General features: G+C 46.5%; 1 protein-coding gene across 5 annotated transcripts in view; it reads right to left on the bottom strand.

Annotated features, from left to right (window-relative positions):
- Positions 1–26970, bottom strand: part of COBL (cordon-bleu WH2 repeat protein) — a 308249-nt gene that overhangs the window by 136459 nt on the left and 144820 nt on the right. For all 5 annotated transcript variants that reach the window (XM_061164802.1, XM_061164803.1, XM_061164804.1 and 2 more), the window contains exon 7: positions 469–651. In XM_061164802.1, coding sequence (XP_061020785.1) covers positions 469–651 — 183 coding nt within the window. The remainder of the gene's footprint in view (positions 1–468; positions 652–26970) is intronic.

Genomic DNA, 26970 nt, shown 5'->3' with positions numbered 1-26970 from the left:
ACTCTGCTCCGAAGGCTCCACAGATATAAGGCCTCCCTAAATAGATATCATGTCATGTAGAAACCAACTTCTAATGCAAATACCTTCTCAGCTTTGCTGTGAATGTAGATTATTTGGGCACCTATATTACATTAATATTATGTGTCATCCCTATCTTAAACACACTTCAGATTTCTTACAGTGCTTGCAATTTTCTCATTAAGCAATCATGCTCTAAATTTCAAAGCTAATGATAAATGTTAATCAACAAGTCTAAGCCTTTAAGAACTGAAGGCACAAAAATAGTTTCTGCTCTTCCCTAATTGAAGCAGTGTAGCATCTCACCTAGACTTCTAAATAAAGCTTACATTTTCACCCTGAGCCATCTTGTTGCTAATGCCACAAGCTTGAAGGATGACAGTGCACACAGAGACCTTCCAGAGAATTGACAGGTTCATTTAGCTGGTCCACGCGATGCCCTGTCCCTACCTTTTCTGATGTCTTGTCTTGCACAGGTGGCCCTGTGCGGGGCAGTGTTGGAGGAGGGGGTGCCCGGCGCTTCTTCAGGTCCGACTTGACCGACACCCCTGAGATGTTGCCAAGAGAGAGGGATGGACCCAGGATAACAGAACGTGGATTCACACACGGGGAGTTCGGGGTCGTCAAGCAGCCCTATTGGAGGAAGAGACAAACATAAAACTCGCATTACTCCGAGATGCTTCTCGGTGCACAAATGTTCAGAGATGAGAACTGAGCACCCAACACCCACCAGAGTTTCTCCATCATCGTTTTCACAGACAAACAATGTTTGAATCATGAGAGCAAAACCCTTCTATTTTCACTGTCCCGGGAAAATGGCCACAGACCCCCATTACAGGACAGGCTCCTGGTATGAGGTTTATTTTGCTAATCATGAAGGAAACAGCAAGACTGTTTAAACCTGTACGAGGAATTCTTACCAGCTAGAATCATGGGAAATTCCTGACCCACCTACAGTGATGAATTTGCCTTCTTAAATTTGTGACCTGTCATCAGACTGAGTACTTAGATGCTGAAAAGGGGGAAGGAACAGATCAATGGGTAGAAGCAGCACATCTTTGCATCTGGAGCAGCATTTCACCCATTGCCTGGAAGGGGCTTAGGTTTCTCCTAACTTTGAGGAGCTTCAAATAGTTGACAGGGTAGTGTAAACAGCCTGCCGTGGATATTTCATGTGACCATCAAATGCAGTACTTCATGACATATCCCTAATGAACTGAATACAAATTCGACCTAACACCCTAGTTAATTGCTCCCAAGGAGCAACGTCTACATCCAGGGAGCAGACTAAAGGCATATATATACATTATTTTCAGTTTTGCCTCCTAGGTTCTATTTAGGGGAATAACGCAAGTGTTAGTGCAGGGAAGAGCATTTAGATAACTAGCAGTCTAATTCCAAATTAAAACTGAAATGGATGCCCATCCCTTACTCTGCTACGCCCTCTGTCCTTCCCTGGCCCTCCCCAGAACCAGTGTCTCCACTCTACGTGGTCCACACTGAGGGCCAACGCAGTGGAGTGGTCAGTCCACAGATGGGGGGACGCACTGCCTGGACTCATGACTTTGCCACTGATAAGCTGTGTGGCCTTGGAGAGGTTTCTTAACTTCTCTCTGCCTCAGTTTATCTCCTGCAAAATTGAGGTCAACAATAGTACCTACATTCCAGAGAAATGGTGAGAACTAAATGGGTTACAATAGGTGAAAGAGGCTTAGAGAGTTCACCGCACAAAGTGAGCATCCAGCATGTGCTATTACGGTTATTATGCATTTGTACAGGTTTTTTTCTCCCCCGTAAGCCCCATGAGGACAGCGATTCTTCCCTATTCACACTTACAGCCGAGTCCCAGGCTCCCAGCAGCTCCAAGGGCCCAGTTACCCTGTGTGCCCTTGAGTCCACACAGGCAGGAAATCAGTGGGTGGGCAAATCTGCCCTTACATTTCACATAAGGAACTTGTGGGTGAGCTATCAGCTCACCACATTTGAAATAAATATAGAAAGAAAACTCACCACTTTCAATAGCAGCCCTGTAGGACCTGCCCTCAGCCTATTCTGTTCTGCCAATTACACCATTATTCAGTTTCCTGAGATTTTTGAGACTCAGATTTTCTTGTACTTAAGTATTAACATCAAAGGAAAACTGAATCCCTGCTTCTTATGCCTATTCATGCTTTCTTGTGAGACGCTATCAAATGCACTGCTCATCAAAAGCAGGGTCCCCATAGCAGGTCAGGGACCCCCAGGAAAGAGCCTTACACCCAGAAAACTAAACCCAGGCTCCCAGAGAAAAATGTAAAGAAAAATGGTCAGAGTTTCTCCCAGTCCTCCGGTTCTGCAGACATCAGATGTATACTAAGCAGTCACTAAGTCATGTCCAACTTTTTAGTGACCCCATGGACTGTAGTCCTCCAGGTTCCTCCATGGGATTTCCCAGGCAAGAATACTGGAGTGGGTTGCCATTTCCTTCTCCAGGGGATCTTCCTGACCCAGGGATTGAACCCACATCTTCCGCATTGCAAGCAGATTCCTTACTGCTGAGCCACCGGGGAAATCGCCTACTAAGCAAGTAAGCCAATGCAAAATGAACTCTTAAATACTTCCAGCTACCTTACACATACCTCCATTGCAACTGTGAACACAGAAAAAGACAAAAGAACTTAAGTGCACTCAACAATGCTGGGTCTGGGTGGTAAATGAAGCAAGCCAGAGCAAGGGCTAGGCTGACCCAAGTCTGGAGCTGGGCTGGCCTGCTCGCATGCCCCCACCCCATTCGAGGGATACAGACTCACGCTGCGGAGGTTTGTTCAGGCCTGTGAAGCACAGCAGAGAACTCTACCCCCTGCCTGCATCTCTGGAGCGTGCCCAGACACACTGGCATCCCTGAACATGGATGTTGTGGCAGGCGCCTCGCATTCCCGACCCTAATTGCTTTTCTCTCCTCTTCCCTGTCTATGCTGGGAACTCCCAGTCCTTCTTGCCTCAGTCCCCTCCACAACGACCCCTGCCCTGCCTGGCAGAAGCCTCAGCACCTCTTTGAACTCCCTTCGGCCCCTTCAGCGCCCCGAGTATGTTCCCAGCTCTGTGCAGACACTCTGTTAAAAGCACTTCACAGCGCATCTAGTTTATATCTATTTCAGGCTCTTCCTCTATAATCCTGCTGGCCTTAGAGCACTGGGACTTCTGAGTTTGTCAACTCTTTCCTGAAGTGGGGGAGGGGCTGACTCAGTGCCCACCTTGCACACACAGGCAGGAACGGCTCCACCTGTAAGAACGAGGGACCTTCCACTTACTTCAAAGTTGCTGTCAGCACCCAGCATGTTTCTGTCACATCAGATGTGTCCCACATATGTGGTTTCCCTCTCCTTCGGTAAGTATTTTTTGGTAAGAATGATCTCATCAGGGCCACAGAGAGATGGCCTTGACAGCAGAAAGTTGGAGCCCAGGGCCACCTATCCTGGCTTTCTCCAATCCTGACACCTGTTATTGACGGGCTTCACAGTATTTGTGTCTCTGGAACAGAACTGAATTCTGACATAACAGGTTTTTAGCCAAGTCTGCTCTGTAGAGCACACACACCTCTCTCCCTAACCCACCCCCACCCTTCACACCCCCAATGTCAGTGTCCCCTAGTTCTCGGACCACCAACCCCTCTCAACACTGAAGCACAATAATGCTTCTCAACGTTCAATCCAGGGGCAGCCAAAGCATCTTGGCTGCCCAGAGGATATTTGTGGTTTAACTCATTTCCTTCTTTCCCCACTCCTGGAAATTGCACACACAATAAGGAAAAAAAATCCACAGAATAATTTGGATAGAGACATTGTTTTTTAAGTATGGATGTTGTTTAAGAGGCTAATTCATATCAGTGTAAAATAAAATGGTAAAACACGCTGTGGTCCATGTAGGCTGGGGTCTAGACAGCCCGGTCCACGCCCTCCTATTCCAGTGTGGGGTTTTCTCCTGCTGCACAGTGGCCAAGTTTCACGGGAAACAGACCATGGCTTGCCTGCAGGAGGGATCTCTTTTCCTGCTTTTCTCCAAACTGTTCAAAAGCATTTAAAAAAAAAAAAAAAATCAAATCCTTTTCTAGTAGGGGAGTGAGCATTACCTTCCTACAAAGGTTGGCAGAAAAATTCACAGGTTCTGGCTTTCATAGTCACATCAGATTTTCTTAGATTTTTTTCTCCTGTGATAGAAGCCCAATAAACCATTAAGAAAGAGCAATGGATAATGAAAACAGGAATAAAGCAAACCCAACTGACAGGGCCCACAAGGGGTCTCATTGTTAAGATGGCTCATTATGTTGATCTCACAAACAGAGAATAAAATCAGTGATCCTTAAGATGGACCGAATTGCCCAAACGACATTCTGTTTTCTCACTGGGGCCTACCTTCTCAAAGCTACGAGACCACCAGCTACAACCTCCAGCAGGAGGTCCAGACCTTCGGCTCCGTGACGACCACAGGACCCAACTGTAGGCTAAAACTTAACCATCCCTTCAGAGAATTTTTCATTGGCGGTGTATAAGAAAGACCCTGTCAGAAAGGGAGGACATGGTTCTCCTTAAGGGCCAGTCACCCTCTCGTTTCCCTCTAATAAATTCCCCTTTTCTTGCCTGAGTGTCTGACTCGCTCTCTTTTTCTCTGCATTTGCCTTACACCAACCTTTAGGACGCAGAACTTGTGGGACTTCAGACTGTGGGGTGTACACCTCCTTTGCTATCACTGGAGGGCTAATCAGATGGGAAACAGTACTAATGCCATGAGTTCACACCACCACTGACAGCCTATGAATTTATTACCTTCAGTATAACATGGTAAGATGGGACTTCATGGTGGCCCAGTGGCTCAGATTCCAGGCTTCCAGTTCAGGGTGCCTTAGCCAGGGAACTAGATCCTGCATGCTGAAACTAAGAGTCTGCATGCCACAACTAAAGTTACACAAGCTGCAATGGAAGATCCCACATGCCTCAACTAAGACTCGGCGGAGCCAAACACATAAATAAACACTAAAAAAAATTAAGATGACATTTTGACCCCATCTCACACGCACAGCTGGATGTGGAGGACTGGGAAACATCTTTGGGATCTGTTGATTTTGTCACAGATATCTAATTTTGAATTAAATACATGTATTTGTTTTTGTTTGAAATGTACTCCGTATTCTAGTGAATCCTGATCTTCTGTTTGTCAGTGCAGCCAGAACAACATTCTGCACTCATTCCAAATGTTGACTGAAAAATAATGCATAGCCGAAAAGTTCAGAGTTATGTTTTATTCAGTGGACAACACTGAGGACTTAAGCCTAGGACACAGCCCTTCCGAGAGCTCTGAGGGACTGCTCAGAAGAGCTAAGGTGGGAGGAGCCAGAATATATAGGGATTTTTGCAACTCAGAACATCAAAAGATTGCCGTTAATTAAGGAAAACCAGACATCACGCTTTTCTGTGTATGGGAAGATGCAAGAGTCTGGCTCACTCCTCAGAAATCATTCCTTCGAGATCTACCTCAGCTGCTTGGAGCCAGCTTCCTGTGGAGTTTTCTCATCCTGAGTCTTCTCAGCGTCCACCTTCGGGGTGGCTGCAGGGTCTGCTGGTTTAATGGTGGGGATCCTGTTTCCATTCCAAGTTCCCGCACCTCTGGGTGGCTGTAATGTGACCACTTGATGACTGCAACACCCTTTGTTTTACTGACATACCAGCAACATTTGTTTGACACAAACTCCCTTGGCTTCTCTCTGGGGAGATGCACAAACCCTGGGGGCTTCCCCAGGAGCCGTCCTGAGAAGCCGTGAGCTCCCAGGGGTGGGTGGGTGATTGTAGGTTTGGCCTTAAGAACTAGCTCTGCTCCTAACCTATTGGGACCATCACTGCAGGCACAGTGGTCTCCACGGGGCCAGCACTGCCGTGACGGCTCCCTATAACCCTGGGGAAGGCTCTGGGAGTGCTGGGTCTCCCTAGAATGATTCTTGGGTTCACAGGGACTGCAAAGAGCAGGTTCTCTCCTTTAGTCATTTACTCATCATCCATCAGAGATCAGTACTGGGCAGGGCACTGCGTGTGCCCAAGGTGAGCATCACCCCGTCCATGTGGGCCCCACTGTATCTCTGCGGAGCTGCTGACGTCACCTGCCTCAGGCAGCTCTACAGCCTCCATGTCACAGCTGAAGGGGGGCATCTGTCCCCAGAAACAGGAAGGGGGCCGTGAACTCCGACCAGAATATGCTTCTGAGACAAAACGGGCAATGATGTACTTGAAACGTTTCTGTCTAAATTGTTTCAGGGATTTCCCTGGTGGTCCAGTTAAGACTTCATGTTCCAATTCTGAGGGTGTGGGTTCCATCCCTGGCTGGGGAGCTTAGATCTCACATGCCTTGCAGCCAAAAAAAAAAAAATCAAAACATAAAACAGAAGCAATATTGCCACAAATTCAATAAAAACTTAAAAAAATTGTTTCATAAAGAAGTAAGGATGAAGAGCTATTTGTTTCCATTTCTCAAAACTGTTCATTCTGGCAAAAAAAGACTAGCTTGTGAGAATCAAGCACATGATAAAGTAGACCTTTTGACATGGCTGGTGAGGAATTCAGATAGAGGTTTTGGCCTAAATATTGAGGAAAATATTTTGGTTATAGTAAGTACAATCTGAAATAGTCATTGACGATCTTATCAGCATCACATGCTTCTAAATTAGACCATATATTCTTAGGATGGCATGATTTTAGAGTTTTAATGGGGAGAAAAGCTCAGGTCCAAGGAACAAGGAAATGAATTGAACTCCTCAGGATGCCTGAGCTCCTGGGGAATGGGATTCAACTGGTCAGTTCCGAGCATCCTGCATCCCTCTTCTCTTTTCACCATGCTGCCCCCTTTTGAAAGGATTTCAACAGCTTTGCTTTTCTCTCTCCTTTTCCTTTCTCTCTTCCTTCCCTCCTTCCTTCCTTGTTCCGTTCTTTGTCAAAAAATTCAGTGGGAGAGAAGTTAGTTAGAGCTGTTACCACATCATCTTTTCTTCGGATACAGGTTTTGGCAGGGATATAAGGCCGGGCCGCATGACAGAGCCTGATGGGTGACGGACCTCGCTCTCCTGCCCACTCACAGCGCAGCCCAGGTCTATCAGAGCTCCTCTGATGTGAAAGCAGAGAGCACTGCTTCCCATCCACAGCTGCCAGCCCTGCCCTGGATGCTCTGCTTGCGTTTCCTTATCCTCAGAGCACAGCCTTCCTGAAGGACACACCCTTGGCTGAATCCCTCAGCCAGGGGGTACCCTGTCTTCCTGTGCCCTGGAAATCTGGCATCAGTCCAGAGCAAAGGGCAAAGAGGCTGAAACCCATCAGCTTTGTGAGACTGAATCCTCGTGATGGGCAGAAACACAGAACTTAGGAATCTAGTTTCTACCATGTGATGTGAGTGGGAAACAGCCATTCTCTGGGGCCACATTCCTCCTGGGAATGCCTGAAGAATGGCATTGCTTTAGAAGATAAGTTGTAGGAGCTATTTGGCCAACAAAATACTCTGTCATGGAAGTTCTCTGACAGTTTCAAGCTTCAGAACAATTTCAGAGATCTTTCCTCTGTTGGTTGGATTTTTCCTTACAACATGCCAAAAACATCCTGCATTCCAACAAAACTCTGGGAAGACCCTGAATACTCTGGAATTCTCTGAGCCTTCTGCTGCTTTCAGGATCTCCTGAAAACTTGTGAGCAAACACGTGGGTTGCTTGGAATATGCTGACTACTCATAATTGACCACTTTCACCAAGACCATTTTAGAGAGCCAGAAAGTTGTGAAAAGCTTGTGAATGAAAAGGAAACCAGCCTCGCTATAAGTCAGAGGAGCCTGGCTGCAGGAAGGTGGTGGGCGCGCTGGGACCGCAGGTCAGTATGGAGGCTCCACAGCGGGAGTGGAGGAGGGGAGGGGAGCACGAACACTGGGTGAGGAGGTGTGATGGTGAGTGGAGAGAGGTGAGCATAACACAGTGCTAGGCTCATGGGGACAAGGCAGGCAGAGACCTGAGGGAAACACCCAGACCCGCACAACAGGGTCTGTGTGTGTGTGTGTGTGTGTGTGTGTGTGTGTGTGTGTGATGGCTTGCTGTGGTTCCATGTGAGATTTCGATGGATGCAAACTCAAGCACAATTTTGGCAGGTGGGAGTGATGATTCTAATTCATATGAACAATAAAACCTTAATAATAAAGGTTTCCCTTTCAAATGTGTGAAGTCTCCTACAATTTACAAGATAGCAGACTTTGAATGCTGACCTGTGAGTTCTGTTTACTAAAACTCACCAGAAGTAAGATTTCCTACATGGTCACAGTGGAGATAAATGAATAAAGGTATTGAGATGAATGGCTTTCTCCAAAGGACATCAAGCCTCGCATGTCAAGTGGCTCATGTGTGTTTCTTGAACGCCGCAGGTTGGTTGAGGAGAGGACGTGAGGATCTGGCAGCTGGTTGGTATTGGCTGGGTCTCAGGGCTGACGGAAAAAGACGCCTCTTCCCCATATAGAAACAAAACTGTTCAATACAATGAGAAAGACTCTCCCTGTAAGCAACCAGATGATTTCTAACACTCCTATCAAATCAGGAAGGCTGCTCTGTAACTCCAAATAACTGAGTCATTAGATGGAGGAAGTCAAGCTGATAAAATGTCTTTTCCAGCAAATTCATCTTCAAGTAAAGTAGTAGGGTTTTTGTTTTTTAAAGAAGCTGGAAGTGTGGGTGTGATTCAGTCATCTGTTGGTTGAGGAGACCAGTTCTTCACAACCCCCTCTCACCTGCAAAGACATCCCTCATCCTTTGCTAACTACAGGCTTCACTCTGTAGAAGACTGACCCCAAAATTCACCACTGAAGATGGGACCCTTATGCAAGGGTCCAAGGAAAAAGTCCATTTAGAATGAACACAGGGCAACAGCATTTTGCAGACTTCCGTGGACAAACGGAGAAGGGTGGTCTCCCTTCCAGAAGGGAGTCTGAGCAGACTCTGGCTGCGAGGGGGTAGAATTCGGGCTGCAGGGGAAGGAAGGGATCCGACTCCAGACTGGAGCAGAAACAGCAGGGATGAGTGGGGTCATTCAGCTCCCACACACCAACCCATGTGATCACGGGACCGTTCAACCAGGCTGGTAATCGCATGATGTCCTTTCACAGGGAAGGAAACCGAAGCAGAGAACGTGGCTCCTCCAGAATCACAACCAGACAGGCTGGCGGGAAACAGAGGTTCTCAAACACGGCTGCACACTGTGACCCCAACCCCTGGAGCTTCTGAAGATGGGAGACGCCAGCCACACCCCAGATCAACTTCAGCAGACACTCTGGGATGGGAGTAGGTATTTGAATTTTTTTTTAAGTGTCAAAATATGTATAACATAAGGTTTATCATTTTAACCACTTTAAAACGTGCAGTTCACAGGCATGAAGTACATTCCAGACGCTGCCCAGACACCACCATCTAATTCCAGCACTGCTCATCCCTCTAAAAGGACACCCTGGTCCATTCAGTAGCCACGGCCCATCCATCTCCCCAGCCCCTGGCGACCATCTGGCTGCTTCCTGGCTCTCAGTGGGCTTCCCTGGCTGCTTCACAGGAATGGAGTCAAACAACACGTGGTTTCCAGGTCTGACTTCTTTCACTCGGTGTGAAGATTTCAAGCTTCCTTTGGTCTCAGCCTGGGTCAGAGCATCCTTTCTCATCATGGCTGGATAATCCTCCTTCTCACAGACATTGCATATTCTGCTCAACCCATTCATCTGGGGATGGACACGAGGCTTGTTTCTGTCTTTTGACTTTTGGGACTAGAGCCACTGTGAACACTGTGTCCCAGCATTGGCTTGAAGCCCTGTCCTCGACTCTGGTGGGTCCCTGGGAGCAGACTTGCTGTGTCTATGCTCCATGCTCCTCAGCAGCTGCACCGTTTTATATTCTTTCCCACTATCAGTAAAAGGGGGTTCCAATTTCTCCACATCCTTGCCAACACTTGCTATCTGTTATTTTCCTTTTATAAAAAATTATGGCCATCTTCTTGACGTGAAGCGGTACCTCACTTGGGTTTGGGTTTGCATTTCTGTAGCTCATCATGACCCCGGGCATCCTTTCATGGGCTCGTTGGCCCTCAGGCGTCTGCTTTGGAAGGCAAGACTAGGAGCCACTGCTGGAGAGTCCTTCCTGGAACCATCATAGCATGCTGCCCAGGGCAGAGGGGGCTCATTTTTCCTTCTTTCTCAGGACAGAGCCTTAGAGCATGAGCCCGGGACATTTTTCCTGGTCTCCAGCCCAAGGATGGCGGGGGTCCCCACGCATGACAAACCTCCACTGGGAACAACTACACAAGATTTCTGTCCCTCAGACTTCCCTCAGAAAAGCATATCAGGAAGTGAGTGACATGTTTCTAGGGGAGCCTTGAATAGCTTCTATCTGATTTAAGGAGATTAATCATACATTCTGGAGCTTTACTATTAATTAACAAGGAATGAGTGATCTACCCCTGAACCCCCTCTGGGGCTCCACTGCATGCACAAGACACAGCTGATCCAGTGGGTGCCAGCCCGGCCATGGAGATGGGGCCTCAGGCCACACACAGTACAGAGCCGTCTGTGATGTCCACCTGTAAAGCTCTGCAGGTTCCGTTAGGCCACCTGTGATGTCCACCTGTAAAGCTCTGCAGGTTCGGTCAGGCCGCCTGTGATGTCCACCTGTGAAGCTCTGCAGGTTCGGTCAGGCGCCTGTGATGTCCACCTGTGAAGCTCTGCAGGTTCGGTCAGGCCGCCTGTCATGTCCACCTGTAAAGCTCTGCAGGTTCCGTCAGGCCGCCTGTGACCCTTTCTTGCAGCCTGGGCCCCCTGCCCTTGTCTGCGCACCTGACCTTTACGGACAAGATTCTGCAGTTCTCCTGACCCATGCCCCCTCTGCACTCTCCCTTGAAGACATGAACTCCTGCTGGAAATAAAAAGAGAAGGAAAAAGGTGACTGCAGAGGAGCTGCGGGAGGTGGCAAGAGACCAGAGGCCCAGGAGAGAGGAGGGTTAGAAGAGCGGACTTCGGATCAGATACAGGTTTTCTCATCCCAAGGCAGGTAACAGAGAGGGAACGTCAAAGGAGATTGGAGGGCTTCTGTCCAATCTTTTCACTGCAAGGTGAGCAAGCCAGGAGGAAAACCAGATAGGGAACACGGTTGCTACAACCCATCGGAAAACTGGAGAGCAGAACTACTGCTGCTGTTTGTCATTCTAGGAGACACGCAGGGCACTTCTCTTTGTGGGTGGCACGTGGGGAGCTAGCGGGGCTGTCTGTTCAGTAAGGCAGCAGCGCAGGCCGTTGTCCAGGCCAGGGATGTCCGTGCAGGCCTGACAGCAGGAGGTACTCAGGAGGGGAGGGAAGTCCATCCCTGAGAGCAGCGTCTGGGCAGCAGTCCGAGGCAGTCCCTGGGACCATCCTACCTCGGGGTTTACAGGCGGGCAGGCTCGGCCCCCTCTCTCTACCCGGGTCATGTGGGGCAGGGGGACGGGGTGCAGCTGGAGCGACGGGGGCCCCGGAAGGAAAGGGAGAGAGTCGCCACTTTCTCTTTTCTTCTCTCAGAACTCAGGCCCCCAGTGGGCACCTGTCAGCATCTGTTTCACCAACCGGACTCGAAGGGGCTATTCCACCAGCCTGAAGCAAAAGTGTGGGTGCTCTTCCCAAGCTGGGGCACTGCCTGCCCTGCCCACGGGAACCCCATTGCCCCCGTCTTCTCTCCTAGACACAGTGGCTTCTGAGACAGAGACTGCGCCGACACTGGGAGGCTCGGTTCAGCCTCTCCTCTTGGGGCCCCCAGGGCCCCTGCTCTCCACAGCATCCTTCCCAGAGCTGCCTGGGCTCTGCTCCCCAAGTGAGCCCCCAGGAACAGCCTGCAGAGGCCAACGGCTGAGTGTGAGAGCCAGGAGAGGCGGCTCCGGGAAGACTGCCCACAGCGCCCCGTCCCTCAGGGACCCCTCACTGCAGTGGCCTCTGCCCGCTTTTCAGGGCGTCGGGGTCTGCGTGTGCATGTGTGAGGAAATGTACACATACTCACACACATATATGATATATATAACTTACATATATGATTACCTGGGGAACCCCCTTGTGGCTTAAACAGTAAAGAATCCACCTGCAATGCAGGAGACCCAGGTTCGATCCCTGGGTCAGGAAGATCTCCTAGAGGAGGGAATGGCAACCCACTCCAGCATTCTTGCCTGGAGAATCCCAGGGACAGAGGAGCCTGGCAGGCTATAGTCCATGGGGTCACAAAGAGTCGGAAAGGACTGAGTGACTAACACTTCCACTTTTCACTATGTATTATATATTACTATATATAATAATTATACTTACTATAATAATATATCAATGTATTATACTATATTACATGATATACAAATAATATATAACATTATGTATAATATATATAATACATAAACAATATAATATAACATATGTAATATATAAAGAAGCTGCCTGCTAACATAGGAGATGTAAGAGACATGGGTTTGATCCCTGGGTCAGGAAGAGTCTCTGCAGGAGGGCACAGCAACTCCAGAATTCTTGCCTGGAGAATCCCACTGACAAAGGAGCCTGGTGGGCTACAGGCCACAGGGTCACAAAGAGCTGGACATGACTGAAGTGACTTAGCATGCACACACATCATATATTATAGGATATAGAATACAATTATATATATATATATATATATATATATAATAAAAATCTCTTATCATGAAAATACTCAAGCCCTCATTTCTGACTTTAATGCAGAATCCCCAGCCTCTATTTCTGGGTTCTTTTCCAAGCCTCTGAAGCCTCGCTCCCCTTGTGCCAGGCCCACTAGCAGGGCAGTGCAGGCTGCCTAGCCTGCTTTCCCGAGCAGGCGCCCACCTGCCCCCACATCCCACACGCCGCGCCTGAGCCTGAGGGCTGGGGTCCCCCTCCACCCTCTGTGAGTCAGAGTGAGGGGCTAGGGCCCGTCGCCTCTCTGATGATGAGGTCACTGCCAGCAAGGTCGCACATGCCTGGGTTCTGAACACCGTGGTGGGGACCATTCTCCCCTCAGACATCAGTCACGGGCACTCTCTGCGCCGTCCGCTCTTCAGGGTCACGAGCCGCTGTGTCCAGGGCGCTGGCTCCTCCCCAGACCACACTTCCTTCAAGAGCCCTGGGTCTGCGGACGACTCTCACTCCACATGTAACCCCCTCCACAGTCGGTTACATTTTCTCTCTGGCTTCATGAGCAATTTTTAAACTGGCTGGCCTGTTTTCTGAAATAAGTCAATCAACAGATTTTTCCTGTTTCTATGGTGTTTGGTGAATCTGCTGGTTCACAGATCTGAGTCACTGACAAATTTTTTCACGGGATACGGATACAAAAGTCATCATCTACTTTAGGCCTTTTCACGTTTCTTTCTATTTGAGATGCTGGCAATTGTCAGGCTCTAGGGAGGCACTTCTATGCATGTGCACGCATGCTGTGCATAACTGCACACACAACACACACTCACAAACACAACCACACGCGAGACACGGTGCTTATTGCTTTCACAGAAGCCACAGGCTTGGAAGAACAGGGGGGCAGCCCAGTTCTGCTGACATGCAGGAGAAGGGTCGTACCTTGGCTTGGGCGTCAGCCAGGTAGCCCATGTACCCAGTGATGCACCAGCCGGGTAAACCAGCCTTCTGGTCAACCAGAAGCAGGACAGACACACTGCAAGTCTCTCCTTGCCTCGGTGATCGACCCCAGAAGCCCGGAGGTGGCATCCCAGGAAATAACCCTGATACACAGCGCTGACACAGATTATCACAATTCTTGATAAACGGCCACATTCTTCTTTTTACGTTTTGATCGTCTTCAGCATAATGTTCACATTTCCTGGAGAAACTACAGAGGACAGGAGAGACATCCGTCCTCCGAGAGGAAGTAGACACCCTCAGTGGCCTTTCCACCCGGAGGGTGACGTGAGGGTGAGAGGACCACCCAGCCCCCTTCAGAAGACGGTTCTGGAGGATGTCATCACCGTGCAGATGGGAGACCCCCGCGGCTACTCAAGGCCGGACAGAGATGCAAATGCCACAGTTCAAAGGGTTACACGTCTCCTTCTGACCTTTTGGAGAAACTGCTCTGTTTTTCCCAGTACACTTTACAGGGTCTTAGGGTTGGAATGGCAACCTTTGACCCAGACATGAGTGACAAGCACCCCAAGCAGACAAGGGATCCTTGTTTAACACTAATTTAAGGTCAGAACTGAAGAACAGGTGTCCGAGTGCTCAGTCACTTCAGTCAGGTCCAACTCTTTGTGACCCTATGGACGGTAGCCCATCAGGCTCTCCACCCACGGGATTCTCCAGGCAAGAACACTTGAGCGGGTTGCCGTGCCCTCCTCCAGGGGATCTTCCCAACCCAGGGACTGAAACTGCGTCTCTTACATCTCCTGCATTGGCAGGTGGGTGCTTTACACTAGCACCACATGGGAAACGAAGAACAGGGTTATCTTGTTAATTGTAAGTCAAATAAAGAACAATCACTTGGCCTTGCAGGAAAAATCCTTGCACGTGTAGCTTGCTGCTAAGCGCTGAATCCCACCCCTTTCATGACAGCGACATTCAATGCCCATCCCTGAGATGGGGCCACGCCTCACTCTTCTCCGACCCCCAGGGCCTGGGAAAGCCCGCACACCAGTCACCTCAATGTTCACGTTTGTTGGGCTTTCTGCAAGTTTTTAGACAAAGAACTTGGAATAAACTAGCAAATAATATTGTCTAAGGGCCCCAGGGGGCCCCTTCTTTTAGGGAAATCCATTGTTGTGAGTGTTCTCACAGGGCGTTTTTACCTACACTTTCTGTCTGTAAGGAAGAGCTGGTAAAGGCAGACATTCCCAAAATCAAAAGCAATTTCGCACACCAGTTCATCAGCAGTACAAGTCTGCCTGGAGACGGCACCTCCTCTCGCCCTTGCCGGCCGGCCTGTGAGGGTCTCCGTGGCATTTCTGTTTCTCGGGTCTGAGATGGGGATGCTCCGGCTGCTCTGCACAGGAACCCTCTAACTCAGCCAGACTCAGGGATCCTCAGTGATGGGCCAAACCAGACCACGGGCCTGGTTTCAGGTACCAAGACCCTCAGGCGCACAACTAGCTGAGGACCACCGCCTGCCTGCCAGGGAGCTACTGTTACTTTCTTTTGTGAGGTTAAACTCCAGCATGGGTGGAGTTGACCCGGGCCCGGGCCCCGTTCTGTCCTCCTGGCTGGGTCCTCGCTCTCACGGGAACTAAGTTCTTCATACTTTGGTGAGAAGCCCACAGTGTAGACGGAGGGTGCCTTTTACTAGCACATGGAGGATGCTAAATGAACACGAATTAGGGTTTCAAAGGCAGCCATCCCTGTTCCTTGATAATACTGCACTGTTAAATTTGCTTTATTGCTGCCAAATATCATGATTGACAGTTAAATATATAGTTACAAGATATGTAGCAAAGCATTTTCAAACAACTAAATACCAAAAAGAAGAAATGGTCCACATAATTATGCTAAAGTAAATGCAAATATAATCCCTCCACACAAACTTACTTACATCGCAATATTTCATTACTGAATGAATTTTATTCAATTAATATTAAGTAATATTTCCACTTACTAATTCAAATCAGAAATTTAATCAAAAATTCATGTAATAATATTTATATCTTATTACTGAAATATAAGTAACTTTAGTGATTTCATTACTGAAATATTAATTAAAAATGGACACAAAATGTCACTAAATTGAAATTGCTGAAGGTCTCTTATTGTTTCTGTTCCTGGTTTACAGCATGTTCAGTTGCCTAAAGTCTCACACAGAAGCTTATGTGTGCATGCAAGCTAAGTTGCTTCAGTCATGTCCAACTCTTTGCGACCCTATGGATTGCAGCCCGCCAGACTCCTCTGTCCATGGGATTTTCTGAAGCAAGAATACTGGAATGGGTTGCCATTCCCTTCTCCATGGGATCTTCCTGACCCAGGGATCAAACCTGCATCTCTTAAGTCTCCTGCACTGCCAGATGAGGTTTTTTTTTTTTTTTTTTTACCATTAGCGCCACCTGGGAAGTCCAATAGATGCTTACATTCTCTTACAAAGGAAATGAGCTAAACGGCTGCAAACTGTGTGTTAACTGTAATTCAGATCTTTTGCTGAGAGCCGCTCCCTTCCTCCTGTCGAGGAAAGCAGCAGACAGCAAGGCAGTGACAGCAGGAAGGCCAGACCCTTGGTCCCGCCGCAGGGCTGACACTGGGGACCACCAGCTTCCCCAAACATCAGCCTCCCTTCTTTGATTCCAAGCTGAGTGCTGTCACGGTCACCCGTCAAGACCGACTTTCCAGGCTCTCTGAGGACTGTCATTACATTCTCACTGATGGCATGTGAGTGGACATGATGTCCAAGCAACCTCCAGACTGGCCAGTAGAAACCTCTGTTCATAATCATTCCTTCCAATGGAAGGACAGAAAGATGAGGGTGGTCATCTGGATTCTTCTGTCCTTGAAAGGTTAGTGCTTCTATCCCTGGACAGTTCCAATCCTGGAAGGACTATGGTCAGAATCAAGAACTTCCCATCTCAGTCTCCAAATCTAGGGAACTTGTTATAGCTCCTCAGCCTACCCTTATCATTTGGTGGCCGTTGTCAAAAGAGTTTGTGTGCCATGGACACTATACACTAGAAGCCCTGAATTCCTGCAGACTGAGGGGAAAATACACTGCTATTTTATTTACTTTTTAACTGACCCACTATTTGTAGATATAGTGAGAAGATCACATTAAGTCTAGTTAGCATCTGTCACCACACTCAGTTATAGAATGTTTTTCTTGTGATAAGCACTTTTAAGGTCTTGCCTCTTAGCTACTTTCAAATATACAGTACAGCCTTATTTAACTACAGTTACCAGGCCTGTACATGATGTCTCCAAGACTGATTTACTTTATAACTTTTATAGCTATTAGTTTGTACTTTTTGACTCCCTTCACCTATTCTGTCCCCTCCCCTCCCCCATGTGTCTGGGAATCACAATCTGCTTTCTGCATCTATGGGCTCATTTGTATGATGTTTATTTAGATCCCATGTATAAGGGAGATCAGATGGTGTTTGTCTTTTTTGTCTGACATGTCACTTAGCATAATGGCCTCAAGGTTCATCATCCGTCTTGTTGCAAGTGGCAAGATTTCATTCTTTTTTATGGCTGAATAATGTTCCATTCAATACACATACCACATCATATCCCCTTATTCATTGATGGATACTTAGGTTGTTTCCATATTTTGGCTATTATAAGCCATACACACGGAAGCATATATAACTTTTCAAGTTAGTATTTTTGTTTTCTTTAGGTAAATATCCAGTAGTGGAATTACTAGATGATATGGTAGTTTCACTTTTCATTTTTTGAGGAACCTCCATACTATTCTTCGTAGTGGCTATACCAATTTAACATTCCTACCAACAGTGCACAGGGTTCCCATTTCTCCACATCTTCACCAGCACTTGTTATCTCTTATTTTCTTGGAAAGAGCCATCCTATCACAATGATACTCATTGTGGTTCTGTTTGCATTTCTCTGATGATTAGAGATATAGAGCATCTTTTCTTGTGTCTGTTGGCCACTTCTGTGTCTTCTTTGGAGAAATGTTTACTCAGACCCTGTGCCTGATTTTTAATAGGAGTGTTAGGGGTCTTTCTGCTATCTAGTTGTACGAGTTCTTTACAAGTTTTAGATACTAACCCATTACTGAATATGTGATTTGCAAACTTTCTCATCCAATAGGCTGACTTTCGTTCTGTTGCTGCTCTCCTTTGTCTCACAGAAGCTTTATGGTGTGATTTGCGCATGTGTGCTCTGTCACTTTAGTGGTGTCCAACTCTTCGTGACCCCAGGACCACAGCGCACCACGGCCTCTGCCCAGAGATTTTCTCAGCAACAATACTGGAGTGAGGTGCTACGCCCTGCCCTGGGGGACCTTTCTGACCCGGGGGTCAAGTCTGTGTTTCCTGTGTCTCCTGTATTGCAGGTGGAACCCATAGTTTGAGACAGTCCCACTTATTTATTTTTGCTTTTGTCACCTACACGTTTGGTGTCAAATCCAAGAAATAATCACCAAAACTGAAGTCAAGGAGCTTACCACCTCTTTCTCTTCTAGGAGTTTCATGGTTTTAGGTCTTACATTCAAGTCTTTAATCCATTTTTAGTTCATTTTTATTTACAGTGTAATACAGTGGACCAGTTTCATTCTTTTGCATGTCTGTCTAGTTTTCCCAACCCCATTGATTGAAGACACTGTTCTTTATATATATTCTTTATGGCTTTGTCATAAATTAATTGACCATATATGTGTGGGTTTACTTCTGGGCTCTCTGTTCTATTCCATGGATCTGTTTTTATGCCAATGCTATAATATTTTGATTACCATAACTTTGTAGTACAGTTTAAAATCATAGAATTTTCAGCTTTATTTTTCTTTCTCAGGATTGCTTTGACTATTCAGGGTCTGTTGTGGCTACTTACAAATTTTAGGATTGCTTTATCCATTTCTATGAAAAATGACATTGGAATTTTGATAAGGATTGCAATAAATCTGTCAATTGCTTTCGATAACAAGGATATAAATATTAAGTGTTCCACTCCATGAGCATGGGACATCTTTCCATTTATTTTCTCTTCTTCCATTTCTCTCAGTAATGCCTAATAATTTTCAGCATACAGGTTTTTCACATCCTTGGTTTAAATATATGTCTATACATTTTATTCTTCAACACGCAATTATAAATGGGTTTTCTTTGCCACTATGCCAACTATATTGAGAGTTTTTGTCATAAATGGATGCTGAATTCTGTCAAATGCCTTTCTTTGCCTCTGTTAAGATGACTGTATGATTTTCTTCTTTCAATTTGTTACTGTGGTACGTCACATTCATTGATCTGCTGATGCTGAACCATCCTTGCATCCCTGGAATAATCCCACGTGATCAATGTGCATGGTCATTTTAATGGATTGTGGTATTTGGTTTGCTAATACTTTGTTAAGAATTTTTACATCTACATTAATCAGGGATATTGGTGTATAATTTTTTTTTCTTGTGATGTCCCTTTCTGAATTTGGTGTCAGGGTAATGTTAGCATCATACAATGAGTTTGGAAGTACTCCTTACTTTTTGTGCTTTTTGGAACAATTTGAGAAAGAGTGGTATAATTCTCTGAATGTTCAATAGAATTTCCCAGTGAAGCTAGCTGGTCCTGAACTTCTGTTTGGTGGATCCCCTACAGGTTTAAATAGTAGCCTTAGATCAAACATCTGAGAAGGTGACTGTGCAGAATAAGTAAAAAGCAGTGTGCTATGCCCCAGTCTGGAACAGACCATACCCCTCTGTGGGAATGACCACAGCCAGCCCTTCAGACTTTCTTGACCCTTGGTCACAATCTGCCTCCATATTCAGCTTGGAAATGGCTCTACAGCTTTATTCTGCTCTGGAACAAGGCTCTAGACTCAACCTCTCTCAGCTCACTGGACTCATTGGTCCTGCTGAACTTGCAACATCCAGAGTAAGATTTCCAAGCATTATCTGACAGCAAATAGACACACACATAGTCTATAAGTTCTCATCTCTAACCACGCACCCTAACGTCTAGTCTCCGTTTCTCGAGAGTAAAGGAAACCCCTCAACACCACTTCTACCTTGCTCCTCAGACGGCAGCCTGGGTGAAGCGCGACATCCTCATGATGGTGGAGGATGCTGGTCTCGGCATAGCACCCGAGAGCAGAGGAATGGTCTCACCTCGGGGACCTGCCAGGGGCTACTGCTGCTCCTTTGGTAGCAGAGACAAAGGCCAAGAAAAGAAGGGGCTCTGAGGACCTCAGAGGACTGGTACCATGCAGGTAACATCATTTACAGTTCCCTCGGAAAGGGCGCTATTCCACAGGAGGCTGCAAAACCTCAGCCCGACACGGCTTAATCAAACAATCCATGTCACTGTGACTCATCAGAAGCATTCAGATGCAGCTTTGCTGTCTCACTTGCCTCTGCCCCAGGAACACACCCGCCCTCCTCCTGGACAAAGACCTTGTCACAGAACAGGCTGGGCTGGGGGGTGGCATTGGTGTCTGGCAGGCATTTGGAAAGGTGGCCGCAAGCGCGGCTGCCAGATCCCCTCAATCCCTGACCTACACGCGTGGACCAAGGAGAGGAGGGGCGGCAACAAATTTCCCAAAACTGTCCACAGAAGTGTGGGACATCACTTCTTGTTCTGCAATTCTGTCTACTCTCCCCTTTCCAGTGGGGGGTTCAATATTCAAAATCTTAGCCTAAAACTTCAATTGCTGGGCAATTCGGATATCAACTTCAGCACCAATAACTTTATTTTTCTATATTTGTGTGTAACCTGAATCTGCTTACACTGTTTGTTTGTTTCTAGTAACACAATGAACCAGAAATTGACTTTCAGCAGCCATAGTCTGAATGCGATACACAGCCACTCAGCAGGCACATGTGAGGTCCCTCTTCTTGCTTCTGGACCCTGGCCTAGCTGCTAGGGACAGAGTCATGAAAATGTAATGATAATAATAATGATAAATGGCTCTTGCCCTCAGCGAGCTTAAAATCCTTTCCTCCTTTTTTGCTACAAGTAACTCGAATGTTGCAACGAAACCAGGATATGATGGCTATTAAGATCAGAAGTTCTCTAAAAGCAGCAGAGGAGGTGATTTTTGGCACAGCCAAATCAACTGAGATGACTCTAAAGAGAGGGTTAGACACCACAAGTTATCAGAGTCATAAAAAGCAGTTAGAAAATAAAGACAGCTCTCCTTGGTGACTGCATGGTTCATATGTACCCTCAGCTTCATTTGCACAGATTTCAACCCCCATCCCCAGAAATTAACACCCAGAAGCCAGATACCTAAGGTGCAGTGTGTACTGAACACAGTGGCAACTAGAACCAGTGAACATCTGACTTAATGGAACCTGAATGGAGGAATATCACATCTGCTTGGTAGTATTTAAATTTTATTCCATAAGTTGTTTAGAAACTGTTCCAGCTCCCATTATGGTGGTGAATATGGAGGAGGGCCCATGTCATCTGTAATGAAGATACAAACATGCACTCTGCCAGCCTCTACTCAACACAGAGCATTCAACTCACACCAAGACAGAGATGGAAAGAAAATTCAGAGGAAGATGAAAATCATGTTTTTTTTTTTTTTCCTGTAAAGAACTGAATTTTCAAAGAAACAAACTTCATAACCACTGCATTTATGATTTGTTTTCATTTTTGTTATAAAGCTAGAAAATCATCCAGATAATATGAGACAGAAATCTATCATGCTAAAAGAAATAATATCAAAAACAAACCACCTAGGAAATATCATTGAAAATGTATTCTTATAGTTCAACCAAATACTCTGATCAAGATATAGATAGATACTCACAGATACCTATCTATATCTATGTTGCATGTTTTTCTCAAGCCAAGGAAACAAAACATTCCTTTCTTACCTTTTTACTTTTCTTGGCTTTTCTCCCTTTTTTATGTCCAAGCAGCAGTTACTGTCCAAGTTTATCAGATTATCTCAGTCTGATGCTAGGTGCCAAGATTCCTGATCGGTGCCTACTGAGAGCTGGTCTCAGCATCTCCTCCAAAAGGAGGTCCCAGGCTCACTGGGTCACCCAATAGGAAGCATCACAAGTAAGTGTTAGGCTTTACTGGAGACTGTCCTTCAAGTGTTATACTTACGATGTAATTATAGACTCACAATGTGTCATCTGGGGCAGCAAACATTCTTCATTAGGTAAATATGGGCATCACTCTGACCATGAGATGAAAAGAAAGCTCTGGTCCTTCTCATCCCAGACTGAGGATCAGAAACAGGAAGTCATTTGTTCAGTGTGCTTCCAATCTAGAGTCACTGCAAACTGCCCTGAACATACCTGCATAGACACACACACACACTCTCTCTCTCTCACACACACACACACACTCTCTCACACACTCTCTCTCTCTCACACATACACCTGCACACACACAGACTTGGATAATCGGGAGCACCTGGCCTATGCCCTCTGCGGGCAGCACATCCTCCCACGTCCCCCATGGACCATCTCACAGACTGAATCTCCCTGTGCAGACCCTGTCCCCTGTGTGGCTCTCTCAAAGCCAGACTCCACCTCTCCACCCAGGAACCAGGGTCCAGGGCCTTGGTTCTTAGCACAGAGCTTCATCTGGGAGCTCATTAGAAATGCCAGATCACATTCCTAGTCCCTGGCCCCCTGAATCAGAACTGTCACAAGACCCCATGATGCCCCTGTACTGGGAGTCTGAGCAGTGCTGGGAGCGGGGCTCTTCTGCGTATATCTCTCCTGAACACAGGACTTGGCCTGGCTCCTCTCCATCCCCCAAGTGTCCGGTGGCCCCCTGGTCTCCCATGGCAGGGCCCTGGTGAATTCTGCCCAGAAAGGGGCTTGGGCAGGGATGGGAGACAGAGGGAGATCGCTGTGTGAAGCAGCTGGCAGCCTCTTCCTCGCTCTCCTCCCCCTCCCCGTCCCTCCAGTCAGTCCTTCCTTGCCTTTTTTATTTTCTTCACATTCACTATTCTATGAGTCAAGATCCAGCCTTTGGGAAGATGTGGTACATATACAAACAGATACTACTCAGTCATAAAAGAGAATGAAGTCATGCCATTTGCAGCAACATGGATGCAACTAGCGATTATTACTGACTGAAGTGACACAAAGAAAGTCAAATATCACAGCAGCTATATGTGGCACTTACAATGCTACACAAATGAACTTGTCTACAAAACAGACTCACAGACACAGAAAGCAGACTTGTGATTGCCCAGGGGAAAGGGTGGTGGAGGAACAAATCGGGAGATTGGGATGAGCAGGTGCAAGCTATTCTATACAGGGTGGATGGACAACGAGCTCCTACTGTATTGCACAGTATCCTGGGATAAACTACAATGGAAAAGAGTATGCTTAATATGCAGGTTTAACTGAATCACAAAGGCTTGCCTTGTGACTCATGTAGTAAAGAGTCCGCTGGCAATGCAGGAGATCTGGGTTTGATCCCTGGGCCAGGAAGATTCCCTGGAGGAGGGCTTGGCAACCCACTCCTGTATTTTTGCCTGGAGAATCCCACGGACAGAGAAACCTGGTGGGTTACAATCCACGGGGTGGCATAGAGTCAGACAAGACTGAGCGACTAATGCCCATAACTGAATCACTGCCGTACAGCAGAAATTAATGTAACATTGTAAATTAACTGCATTTCAATGAAATTTTAAAAGGATTCAGACTCTGGAAAGTAAATCATTACATACATTGCTAATGCATACATATCGTGCACTGTTTATGAACATATAATCATTGACTGTATTTTATTAAAATATAAAAGCTTCAAAAGGACTGCTACCCTCTAGGGAGGAAGGGGGGTCTGTTCTAAAGGGAGTTTCATCTACAGCCAAAACAGTGAGGCCAGAAAGGAACCTGAAGTGGGGCCCCTGGGAGGAGTGAGGTGCTGGGGTTTGGGCCGTACTCTGAAGGCAGCAGGTGGGGATGTGAGCTGGACTGCAGATGGAGCAAGGAGAACAGGGGAAGTAAAGGGGCCCCAAGCTTTGGGGTTCAGCCACCGTGATGACACAGCTGCCTTTCCCAAGGCAGGGAAGGGCTTGGAGGGACCGGGGTCTGCTCCTCTCTGCTGTCTGGTCCCAGAAGTGACTCGAAGACCTCCCACTCAACCAACCCCTGTGAAGACAACTGTGGTTCTCCAGTTTTGTGCTTGTCCACCAGGAGCAGCAGAAGCTCACAAAAGAAATGCAGAAATTAGGGGAAAAAAACAGGGACTCACATTTTAAGGGAAATAAGGAAAATCGGTATTTTGAAAGGAACTCTTTTTACTTCTCATTCCTACAAGCATTAAATCCTCAGCCAAAAGGGTAAAAATCTGTTTCTTCTCCCCACTATGAGAACTAAATATTGGCCTGAGACCCCTCAATCAACCTTTCAGGCTCTAGTTAGAGTATATTTTTCCCATTCTAAGAATCCAGTACATTGACAAAACATTCCTTGAGGCTTTAAAAACAAAACCTTCCTCTGACAGTTTCCAGATTTGCACTGGAGAGCGCAACACAAAAACTTTAAAAACTACTTTGAATGGGCAAACAGGTGTGCCAAGCAGCTTTGGGTCATTTTTCTAAATTACATTTTTGGGTCTGTGTCCTTTCCACTGTCTGAGAGGAGCTTCCTACCCAAGACACCAGATTAGAAATGAAAACCTGGGCGGCTACAATGACTGATTTGTTGCTGATGGCACTACCCTTTGGAGAAATGCAGTAACTAACATATGTTGTCTTGAAAGCCATAAAACTGTCTCACTCTCTGATTCCCTAATACCTTCACAAGTCCCTTTTATAAGGAAAATCCCCCAAATGAAAAGGGGCTTTTGAGCCGAAGAGGACCCTTGCATTTCTTACAGTTGCTGAGGAAGAAAGGAACAAGGAAGGGAGCAGAGTCCAGCAGCCCAGCGAGCGTCAGCCACGGACGCCTCCCTGTGCCCGGGTGTGTCAGGCTCACTTGACCCTCTCGAGAGCCCTGGGGTCGAGGGCCACAAACCCACTGTGCACGCAGGGCAGGTGAGCCTAAAGGTCAGAGTTGTGTGTGCTAACGTCAGAATCCAGAAGCTAAAGCCGTGCTTTCCCCTCTTCCTGGATGATCACACCACCTTTAAAAAATTGAGACACCATTGTTGTACCAGAGCAAACTGTAAATGACATGATGCGCTGCAGGAAAAATGAAAAAAGCACATCTCTGTCTGTCAGAGCCGGCTGTAGGCACCAGGGGCTCAGGAGACAAAGCGACACACACTGAGTTGGGCTGTCGGCCTTCCACGTGACGTCCCCCTCCACTTTGAAAACTTTTCCACATGCTGCGTATTTTGTAATTCTGAACACAGAACACTTTTGAAACACGCTAGAGACTGTCAAATCTCTCTTCAAAATGAATTTACAACAAAAATTAGTTCTACATCCCAAAGGTGGCTTACCACTCAGGCTGTATCTTTCTCCTCTTGACTTGGTGAATGCTCAAGAAAACAGCAACTTTTAGCTGGGAGTTTAGCAGGACTTACCTGTACAAATACTGCCCTCCTGTGGCAGATCTGACTCAACACACACTTCGGGGAGCCAGCTCTTAACGCAACTTGGGATGGGATTTTTAACAGGCCTGGGCAAGCTGGGGAGGATATTGGAAAAGTATGGGACTCTGGCACCACATTACGGAATTTGCTTTACAGCTTAGTTTTTAATAAGTTTTTCTGAATGTTTCACATTACTGATGGGCACCTTCTCAACTTCTGGGTTCCCAAGGGCAGGACTGTAATATGGCAGCTGCCTCCATTCAGGCCAACGGTGATATTTCAACCTGGACTTGGAGAGCTTATTCAGGCTTTGGATGGAGAATCACTTTGGAACACCGTGAGGGCCTCCAAAGGACTCCAGGGATGATGGAGGATTTCTGTAACTGCCTGAACAGGGCAAATGGCCCCAGAGGAATTATTTTGTTTTTTTTTTTTTTCTTTAATTGAATCAATGCTTTTTAAAATCATTCCCCAAAAGATTTTATAACTTAAGTGTATCTGGTATGGTTCAAGCTGATATATATATTTTTTCTTTTAAACTTTTTATTTTATATGGGGTATATCTGATTAACAATGTCATGATAGTTTCAGGTGAACACTAGAGGGACTCAGCCACACAGATATATGTGTCCACTCTCCCCCAAACGCCTCTCTCATCCAGGCTGCCACATAACGATGAGCAGAGTTTCTTGTTCTATACAGTAGGTCCTTGTTGGTTATCCATTTTAAATATAGCGATGTGTACCTGTCCTTCCCAAACTCTCTAACAATCCCTTCCCCCCAGCAACCATAAGTTCATTTTATAAGTCTGTGAGTCTCTTTCTGTTTTGTAAGTAAGTTCATTTGTTATCATTTTAGACTGGTCAAATTTACAGCATTTAAATGAAGGCCCATGAGGTTGCAAAGAGTCAGACGTGACTGAGCGACTGAACTGAACTGAGGGCCTGATAAATGGCCATCACTACAGTTCATTTTGCAATTTGCCCAAAGTCGCGGAGTTGATAACAAAACCAGGATAAGAACTCAGGTCCCTTTCCTCCTACACCAGAGCGTCATTTGCCACCGTATCAGACGCTGCAGTGTTTCTGCATGTGTGGCATTTCTGTGTGCTGAATTACAAATGAGATCAGGTGCCTTCTTCCATCACCATGCAGAGTTCAAACTGCTATTTATGTGTATTAGGAAAAGGGCAGAGGATATAGACAGAGACCCCAGGGCCATCCCTACCTCACCACTAGTCACGTGCAGTGGACACTGGCCACATCCCCATCGTGTGTCTTGGGGGCTAGGTCTGTGGGGTTCCACAGAGGCACAGAGAAGGGCCAGTTTCCCTGAAAATGTCAAATCCAGGAAAACTGCTTGAAATTATTTGTGAGGTGGTTATGTCCCCTCAGATGCAAGGATCCTTGATTAAGAAAATGAAGATATATCTTGGAATATAGTAAATATTAGTTTACATGAAATTAATCTTTCCAGGAAAGACCTGATTACTTTGGCCATTCACATACATTAGGATAATTTTTAAAATGCAGACCTAATCTCTTCCAGCTCTTCAGGTTACAGATATAAGAAACCAGTTGCATTTTCTCAAGGAAAAATAAACAATAACATCTGGAAGTTTTCTAATAAAGCTCCCATCCAGTTTACTCACCATTTCAAAATGCTTCCTTAAATGTGTTAGTTGAGCTCTATACTTGCTAACCTTTACAAAGATGCTGCAGGCTGGATGGTGTTATGCCCATCACACAGATGAGTAAAGAGAGGCAGAGAGGCCCCTCTGCTGCCCAGGAATGAAAAGTCAGCTCCA

The sequence above is a fragment of the Dama dama genome, chromosome 18, assembly GCF_033118175.1.
Source record: "Dama dama isolate Ldn47 chromosome 18, ASM3311817v1, whole genome shotgun sequence".
Lineage (NCBI taxonomy): Eukaryota > Metazoa > Chordata > Mammalia > Artiodactyla > Cervidae > Dama > Dama dama.
Note: the sequence above shows the minus strand (reverse complement) of the source record. Positions and strands in the feature narration are given on the sequence as shown.